General features: G+C 41.3%; 1 protein-coding gene across 1 annotated transcript; it reads right to left on the bottom strand.

The window, feature by feature from the left end:
- Positions 1-9,018: 9,018 nt before the first annotated feature.
- LOC125472775 lies at positions 9,019-9,835 on the bottom strand. Its single transcript, XM_048574599.1, has 2 exons — positions 9,386-9,835; positions 9,019-9,312 (listed from the first exon to the last, which is right to left on the bottom strand). Exons 1-2 carry the CDS (start codon positions 9,833-9,835, stop codon positions 9,019-9,021), a joined length of 744 nt encoding a protein of 247 aa, XP_048430556.1.

Genomic DNA, 9,835 nt, shown 5'->3' with positions numbered 1-9,835 from the left:
CCAAAATGAAAGGGGTTCAGGGCCCTTCCAACCATTTCTTTGATTACAGTTAACTTTAAGGAAGCATAGTTCATTAGTTTACCCAAATTTGATCATAGATGAAACTTTGAACGAAAACTAGTTGAATACTGATTTAAAACATAATGCAAGATACATTAAACAACAAATCTACTTTATATAAGTGCAAACAAAAGAGACTCAGGCAAGATTATAACCTTGTCATGCAAGGTTCATCCTCTTGCAACCACTTATCTTTGTGTTTTACAATGGTTGTAATCTCTGGAGAATGGGATGTAAATATGATTTACTAAAGGGAATTGATACTACAACATTGGGGGAAGGTAGCAGAGCTTCTAAACTAGACAAAAGATGACTTTCTATGGAGGATTATGACTAAAAAGGGTAGAGTCTGGACAAAATGAAGCTTTATGGTTTCTTGCTTGAGAGCAAAGTTGGATGTCTTTTGATTGATTAGTTAAGTGTCCTTATATCTAGTGTCCCTTGCTGCTTTTATAAACCTCTTAGCGTGATTGTCCAAGTTTTGCCTTCTGGTGATGGCCCTCGGAGGATAGTAAGTCACCAATTATTTACTTATCTCTGCCCTGGAAAAGTCCTTTTTGCTAGAGGTGAGCTGCCCTCTATCTGTCGCTCATCACTTCTTACATTGGCTTGTTGCCTATTCCTTGTAAAAATGGTTTTTAATTCTTCTTGGGCTGTCGATTTGCTTGAGGCAAATCTTCTCTTTGCTTTTTGTGTTCTTGGGCCTTCATCCTTACTAAGCCCAATATTAAATATCCACCCAAACAGACCCTAATATGATGATACTTGTAAGTGAGAGGTTTAGATTTGAATTTCGTGGATGATGAGTTTGAGACCAATTATCTCCCAACTCCTTAGTGTAGATATATTGTTATATATAGGGTTGGGTATAAAAACCATGGAACCGTGAAACTGAATTAAACCGTGACAAAATAAACTATAAAAACTATATTGACAAAAAAAAAGAGTCAACATAAGTTTAAGAACCGGACTGAACTGTTCATACTAGTTCTGATTCCGATTCTCATGTTGGCGGAACCGCTTGGAGCCGAACCGAACCGTGAATATAAATAATTAATTGGAAATTTTTTGTGAATTTGAATCGTTTGACCAAGTTTCTTAATAAGAGTGTTTTAATCTTTCAGTTCTAGATTGTTAAATTAATAACCATAATGGGTTTGGTGAGCTAAATTTGTCAATTATGTGTTAGTGTTTTGTGAATTATGAATTGTTGATATGAATAATATTTATTAACTTTGTAAAGTTTTGGTGCCATTAAATTTTTAAATATTCTTCTATTGTGGTTCATCATTCTTTATGATTGGTCATGCATGTTCTTCGTTGCAAGATCCAATTACTGTCTTTTACTATAAAAATCCTTTGACTTTTGTATGTGCTCTAAATATATGTTTGCAAGATTCAAATGATTTATTATTCTAATCGTGAACTGGCATGAACCGAACCAAACATGTAATATTTTTCAGTTCTGGTTCTAATTTGAGGGTAGAACGGGGCCCAATTGATATATATATATATATATATATATATATATATATATATATATAAATGAATAAGAAGAATTGAACAAATGATTGATTGATCGGTGTTTACCTTGAACTTGAGGTATTCGATGAATTGACAGTAGGTAAGAATTTTATGTCATTCAAAATTAGTTGTTATGAATATTCATAATGAAAATAATGAATTTAAAATAATGATGCTGATATAATTTAAAAATTTTATTGCAAAATTTACACTGAAACTTACAATTAATTTACTGACGATTGAATTAGCAAATAAGAAAATAACTGATGAAAAGGATATTGGTGCACGCAGGCATCCTTGACATTTGAAAATTAAAAGTGTTTACAATTTTTTATTTCTTTGGGTACAGTGTGAAGTTAAAGAAAGCTTTTTATAAGAAATTGTGGAAATTCCAAACTTGAAACCTTCTCATCTATAGTCCACTTCTTATAGACTTGGAAAAAGGTCTTGGAAAACTTGCTTTTATTATTTGATGAATGATGACTTGCTTTTCATTATTGATGAACAGTGAAAATTGTTGGAATAATTGTTGCTTTTACTATAGAAGCACGGGATGGATGTTTGAATGACTTTAAGCTTTGTCAGAATCATTGGTACAAATAAATTCTGAATGCTTCACATGGTGTCTTAGAAGGAAGGTTGAATTATCACATGGCAAATAACTGTGTTCACATGGTGACCTGACATGATGACTGAAGTTTTCACATGGTTTTAAGCAAATGGGACTTGGGAATCTTAGTAGTCGACCCACTTGGCTGACAATGATTTTTGGCTTGTTGAGTTGGTTGGTTGCTGTGAGGATGTGTCTAAAGATTCGGAGTCTGCGGCTTTTTCTTCTTCAGTATGGAGCATCGCTGTTTCTGCAAGTAAATGTTGTGCTAAATCTTCAAACTGAGTGGCTTTATTTTTCTTTGAGCCTGAAAATTGGGAGGACTTGACTGTTCCTTTTAGGGATGAAGATGGACTAATGTCTGATAATGATTACTCTGGGATGATTGGTAGCAATGGCTATGCTAGTTGTGCCGAAATGACTGGAGGTGGAGTAATGGGAAATTCGGTGAGGACTTAACTGATGGTCTTTTGATGGTCTAGGCTTGGCGTGGGCTGGAGTAAGGCCATGAGGCTTGTGGGTGAGAGATGATAGAAGGTGTGAGGGCGCTAGCCCCCTGTTGGTTGGATTGGGCTGCGTGGCCTGATTCCCCCTTTTTTTTGTGGCTGGGCTTGGGCCTGTGCCTGGTATAGAAGGAAAAGAAGAAAGCCTAAGGTTTGTCCTATTTGAAGTTCGGGCCGATAGCTGTTTTTTTTTTTTTTTAGGCCGTGTGGCTTGTTTGTGCCGAGCCCTTTCCTTCCTTTTTTTTTTAATTTAATTTAATTTTTTTAAGCAGCCGTCTAATGAATCTTCCTTGCATCTTTGTAGAATTTCTTCGAGTATGTCTTCCTCAAACCACAAGAATGATGATGGTGTGCCACCATTGTACCGTCAAGGTGGGTCTTTGAGCAAGGTTGGTTACTTCAAGGTTGCTCACTTCAAGATTAGCTCTGATGACTTGTTTAGAGACTTCCTCGAGGCATATTTGCATGCCATTCCGTCGGGAATGCGCGTGAAACATGTTAAGGATGGTAGCAACCGTGAGACAGATGATTGGGCTCGGAGAGCCATCAAGTTCCACCACTATTATTTTGTTTCGTGGTTTACTTTTCCTATGCTGCGTTTCTTCCAAGAAGTGCTCTGCTCTATGAAATGTACCCCTATTCAATGTTCTCTGAATGCGGTTCGTGTGATGGTGGGATTCCACAATCTAAGCCCATTCTTTGACTTAGATCTAACCATCAACGAATTTTGGTACTTCTTTGACATAGGCCACATTGAGGGAGTTGGGTAGCTGTGATCTTGCCATAGGTTTTTTGATAACTTAAGCAAGGGAGATCATGACTAGGCCAAAGAGACTTTGGAGATAAATGGAGAATGAGAGTCTGATTCTTCCCCCAAGCTGCGTGTTCTAATGGTTTTCATATCTGGTAAGTAAGCTGCTTAATCTCTCGGCTGCTTTGTATTTGTGCTAAGCTGCTCTTTAATTTTTTGATTATCTCCCGCTGCTTTTGTAAATTCAGAATTTGGTTCAACTCCTAAGACTTATCCAGACATGAAGAAAGTGCATGTCATTCTGGGTATCCCATCTGAGTATCGTGAGTGGCATTGGCTACTTAGTCCTTTTCATAAGGAGAAAGATAGGCTACCCCGAGAGAGGAGATAAAACGAATCATGGATGAGGCTTTGGCTCGTCCTATCACTGTGGTGGAGCCTGCTGCAAATGAAGGTGGGAAAAAGAGACCTTCCTCACCTGCTTAAGAGACGTTTGCTGAGAAGAAGCTGAAGACTTTTTCCGCTGCTCACGAAGGTTCACCAGCTGCGCTTGTGATTGACTTGACTTTCTCCAATGGAAATAAATAAGAGGCTGCTAGATCTGTTCCAATGGCGTTTGCCGTTCCAAAAATTGGTAGTTCGATTGCTGATAGGATTGCCTAGCGTAGAAGTTCTTATGTGCCTCTAATACCGAAATTCACGCCAAAACGTCCGTCCGGGGCTAAGTCTTGTTCACCTTTGGAGAAGCTTGCTACTATGAAGAGTGACAAGGTGCCCCAGCCTGCTAAAGTGGAGCCAAAACCTGTTCCATCTGTTACTAAGATTGATTTGTTTATTAAGAAGAAGGAGACTGCTCATGCAAGTGGTTATGAGAAATCCTCCAAATTTATTTCTAGGGCTGAGATTTATGCATTTTTGAATCCAGATCTGCTTGAGAACATAGATGTATATGCCAAGTTTGTTGATGGCGTCAAAGGGGTTGTTGGCCCAAGTTCCTTTGCGAAGCATACAACCGAGTATATGAGGTCTGCTCTGCTGGCCATAATGCAAAAAAGGGCGATTCTAGCAGCCAAGTCTATGCTTTTGAATCAAGAGAATACCAAGGCTGCTAAGGAGGTGGCAAGAACTGTAGCACCCGAAGCTTACTCATCAGTCGAGAAGGTCAAGAAATTAAAATCTGAGCTTACTACTTTTAAGGGGTTTAACATCTCTACCCCCACTTCTCTGCAGCTTGAGACCACTCGCCAAGAGATCATGGATTTGAAGACTAAGCCTGACGCGATCCAAGTAAAGTATGAAAGTGCAGAGAAAGAGATTGGGTGTTATATACCTCATATTCAAGATCTTGAACATGCCATCTCTGAATTCTGCTCCATTACTTTTGCAAAGGATGAAGAATTGATTGCTGCTTACAATCAAGTGATCCACTTCAAGAAGGTCGTTGATAGGCTTGAGCCTCAAGTGTTTGAACTCCAAGGTGTTTTGAAGATCAACGATAGTTTGAAGAAATAAGTGGAGGATCTGCAATAGGTCCGTGCTTGTCTGCTCGAGGAGAATAATCAATTAAAAGGTTCAAGGCTGGGTTCAAGGCTTCACTTACTCAGAGTCAAGCTGATTTCTACAAGTTGGGTTATGTAGACCATCTCTTTAGGCGACCGTCTGACTTTGAGTTTTTTGGTAAAGACTTCGAAACCTTCCCTATTTCCTCGGAATACTTACTCGCCTTCACTTTTGAGTCTTCTATTGGTGAAGTAGTTAAAGAAGTTGATGCCTAAGCTGGGGTAGTTGGTGATGAAACGCCAGATGGTGCCGCTGCTAAGAGTGTTGCGGCTACTGAAGGTATAGTGATCGAGTAGTGGTGGGATGTCCAAGCTGTTGAAGAGCAGTCTTCTAGGTGGCTTTTAGGATTTTCTTTGTTTTCCTTGTTGCTTTTGCTTTGCTTAAACTTCTTCTGTCTTTGCTGGTTGTTTATCAATTTTGTTGGAAAATTTAATAAACTTGTTTTCTTTGCTTTTTCTCCATCTTCGCTCCTTTTGTTCATGTTCTAACCTTTAGACTTTATAGGCCAGTGGCATGCGTGCTACTTTGCTATAAGCAGACAAGCTCATGTAGCCTATGTAGCCATAAGTGTTGGTGTAGAACTTTCAAAAGGTTGTTAGCCATAGGGTTGGCAGACAACCTTCGTATATACACACTAGCTTGTTTAACATTTCCCAAGAATGTGTTGGTTGTATAAGTCTAGCGCGACTTTACTACTTGAAGGGCAAGTTGTAGGCAATTTTTTGGAAGCCGTAGGCTACTTTAGTGTACTCCATTACAGCTTCAAGGTTCCAGGGCAGCCATCAATCGGGCGTATTGCGTAATGTGCCCCTTCTGTCTTTAGGGCCTGGTTCCCCACAGATTAGGCCAAGAGATCCAAAATCCTTCAGTTAGCTAAGCCTTGAAAAAGACCGTTGTGGCTACTTCTAGGAATCTCGGTGCAAGCCATCGTGCATCTAGTTATACTAAGGTAACCTAGCTCATCCATGTTTGGATATTCGGAGTGTAGAGTTTATCCTCCCGCTTTGGAGAGCAAACCCATGTGGGTGTCGGGGAATTAGTTTATCCTCTCGCACTCTAGAGCATGGTTGATCCCTCAGATGATGCAATTCCTGTAGTGAGTCCCTAAAAAGGGTGCAATCTTCTTTTGAAGTGCAGGAGAGACAAGTTGTTGTAGACATGTAGTCTAGCCAAGTTGTAAATTACTTCTGAAGTCCTCATTGAAAAACGAGCGAAACGAACGAATAATTTAGATGTAAAAGACTGAATAACAACTGGATATTCATTGGCTTACGAGGTGGTGCCCGTTGAGCTACTTGAGTTTTCAAGTCTTGATATAGTGGGAGGTCACACATGGTACCGCCTTAGGTTGTAAGCGTTCCATTGCTACTCGATCTCTTTGTCGTTCATGGTGACAAATGTGTAATTACCTTTACTGCCTACTCTACTGATCTTTTACGGACCTTCCCAGATGGGATCCATCTTTTTAGAGCCTTCTCTATGGGCAGTGGTGAAGGGCTTTTCTTAGGACTAGATCTTCGGGTTGGAACTGTCAGATCTTGGCCCTTTTATTGTAGTTGGAGAGGAACTGTTACTGGTAGACTATGATGAGGCTGATGGTCTGCTCGTGCTTCTCCTTTGCCAGATCTAAAGTTGTGGCCATCTTCTTACTATTTTACTCAATGCTTAGCAATATAGTGTTGATTCTTGGCACAATAATGTTGGGAGGAATGATTACTCCCAAACCAAATGCCACAGAGAAAAGAGTCTCACCGGTTGCTAGTCTTTTGGTGGTGCGATATACCTATAAACATCCGGGGAGTTCATCTGGCCATTTTCCCTTCTTATTGATGATGGATTTCTAGAGGCAGTCGAGGATCGTCTTGTTGGATGCTTGGCGTGGACATGTGCTGCTTGATGCCATACGTTTGGAAGAACTTCACCTAATTTTTGCCCACAAATTGCGGGCCGTTGTCGGTGATGATAGACTGAGGGATGCCAAATTGGCAAATGATGTTCCTCCATATAAAGCGCTCTATGTCTGTCTGAGCCGTGGTCGTCATGGGATCTGCTTTTACCCATTTGGTGAAGTAATCGGTTGCCACAATCATCATGCTTTTGCTTCCAGTAGGAGGCGGTATAGGTCTTACCAGATCGATTGCCCACTGCATGAACGGCCTAGGACTCGTCTACGAGTGTAGTTCGCTGGCAGGAAATGCTGGTACCAGGTTGTAACGTTGGTAGCGGTCGCACTTTTGTACTAACTCCTTAGCATCTTGATGCATGGTAGGCCAATAGTAGCATCCGTTAAAAGCCTTCTGTGTTAAGGATCGACCTCTGGAGTGGTTTCCACAAACGCCTTCATAGATTGAGCTTATAATCTTCAAGTTATCGAAAGGCACTAGGCAATGGAGATGTGTTCCGGTGTGGGATCTTCATGTGAGAATGCCATTCCAAATGTAGTAGCGTGCTACCTTTATTTAGGGCTTTCTAGACTCCAACCTTTCCGTGAGGATTGTGCCGTTGACCAGGTAGTCTACAATAGAACTTTGCCAGTTGGCAATTATACTAACCTGTGACACCTCAATTGCCGGCTCTGCTTCTATGCCTGGCTTGTCTAGATACTCCACCAGAATAGAGCATTTGAGTTGGTGGTCGAAGGCGGTGCCTAGGCTGGTTAACGCATCCATGTGGACGTTGTCTACCCGTAGAACTTGAGTGAGAGTGTAAATCTGAAATGCCTCAAGCTGCTTGCGTACCTTTTCTAGGTATTATGCCATCCTTGGATGTTTTGTCGGGTACTCTTCAGTAGTCTGGTTGGTGATTAGATGAGAATCAGAATGAATTGCGAGCTTCTTCACTTCCAAGTCTTTTGCCATTCAAAGACCTGCTAGTAGAGCCTTATACTCTTTTTCATTGTTGGATTCTTTGAAGCCTAGAGTGATCACCTGCTCGAGCATTGAACCGTCTGGGGTGGCAAGGACCACGCCTACTCCTGAACCTTTGTAGTTGGATGTGCCGTCGACATACAAATGCCAGAAGTCTCCATTGGAGGGAGCAGGCGCGACTAAGGTGTACTCAGCTGCTTTTGGGGTGTTGTTGGGCCGCTCTGTTGCGTCGCCTAGACTACGTGTAAATTCCGTAATGAAATCCTCCAAGGCTTGGGCTTTTATCTTCGTCGGGGTTGGAAAACTAAACTGTATGGGCCAAGTTCCAACGCCCACTTCATCACTTGTTGAGAAGCGTCCAGATGATGTAAGATTGATCGTAGAGGATATTGAGTCATGACAATGACTGTATGAGCTTGAAAGTATGGTCTAAGTTTCTAAGCCGCATCAACTAGTGCCAAAATTAATTTTTCGATCTTATCTAGTTTCCGCATCGAGAAGAGCTTTAGAAGTGTAGAATACTGGCAGTTGGGCCCGCAACTCTTCTCTTATGAAAGCAGAACTCACTGCTACTTATGAGACGGCCAAGTAGATGTATAAATCCTCCGCTGCTTCTAGCTTGGATGGTAAATGAGGTGATGTGAGGTACTTATTTAGGTCTTGGAAAGCTCTTTCGCACTCTTCATCTCATTTGGCTCGTTGTGCCCTCTTGATAGCCTTGAAAAAGGGCTTGCATCGATCGGTGGATTGTGAAAGAAAGCAATTAACGGCAGCTGCTCGTCCGATGAAGCTTTGGATCTCGTTCAAGATAATGGGAAATTTCATCTCTAGGATCGCTCGGATTTGCTTAAAATGTGCTTCGATTCCTCGTTGGGGTACTAGGTACCCTAAGAATTTGCCTAAAGATACTCCGAATGTGCATTTGGTGGGGTTAAGCTTCATCTTGTACTTTCTAAGGATGTTGAAAGTTTCCGCCAGGTTGTGGATGTGGTCTGATCGCTGCTTGTCCTTTACCATGATATCCTTGACATAAACCTCTATGGTTACCCCAATTTGCTTCTTAAACATCATGTTTACTAATCTTTGGTAAGTGGCTCTCACGTTCTTAAGGCCAAAGGGCATGACCTTGTAGCAGTAGGTGCCTCACTCAATCACGAACGCAGTTTTCTCCTTGTCGGGCTCGTACATGGCTATTTGGTTGTAGCTGAAGTATGTGTCCAAGAAGCTGAGCAGTTGGTTCCTAGAAGTTGAATCTACTGGTAGATTGATTCGGGGAAGCGAATAAGGATCTTCTGGGTATGCTTTGTTAAGGTCGGTGTAGTCTGCACAAACCCTCCATTTGCCCTTCTCTTTCTTCACGACTGGCATGACGTTGGCAAGCCATGCTGAGTGTGCTACCTCTTCTATGAATTCGGCTTCCAGCAAGTGCATGCTTCTCTGCCAAAGCAAAAGAGTCTGCCAAAGTTAGATTTTCTTTCCTGATCAATTCTTCGAACAGTGGGTGATCTACTGGGAATCCTTTTTGGAAGGTTGCACTTGCTATTGAGTCGTTGCATTTGACTATCTTCGCCTTCTCTGCTTTGAACCACTTCACATAGTGATATAGCGACTTTTTTAAGTTCTTCTTCATGTTGAACAAGTGGTCGGACTTTTTCTTAATCGAGTGGTGGAATGAGTATTCTTTGGTGAAAACCAAAGAAATATCATCAAAACTCCAGATGGATCGTGGTAGCAAGGTGTGAAACCAATCTTGTGCCTCGCCTTGTAAGTTGGTGGCGAATATTTTGCACATAAGGGCATTGTTGTTCCAATAAAGGACCATCGTGCTTCGATAGTGCTTCAAGTGCCTTTCTGGATCTCCATCTCTTTTGAAAAATGTGAAATGGGGCATGCTAAACTTGCTTGGAGGCTTTGCTTGCTCAATCTCGTCCGTGAATGGTGACCTGCTCATGTTGGTCAT

The sequence above is a fragment of a genome, unplaced genomic scaffold (genome assembly GCF_019419815.1).
Source record: "Pyrus x bretschneideri cultivar Hongxiangsu unplaced genomic scaffold, Pyrus_bretschneideri_v1 Contig73, whole genome shotgun sequence".
Taxonomy (NCBI): domain Eukaryota; kingdom Viridiplantae; phylum Streptophyta; class Magnoliopsida; order Rosales; family Rosaceae; genus Pyrus; species Pyrus x bretschneideri.
The sequence above is the reverse complement of the archived record's forward strand: the minus strand, read 5'-3'. Positions and strand labels throughout refer to the sequence as shown.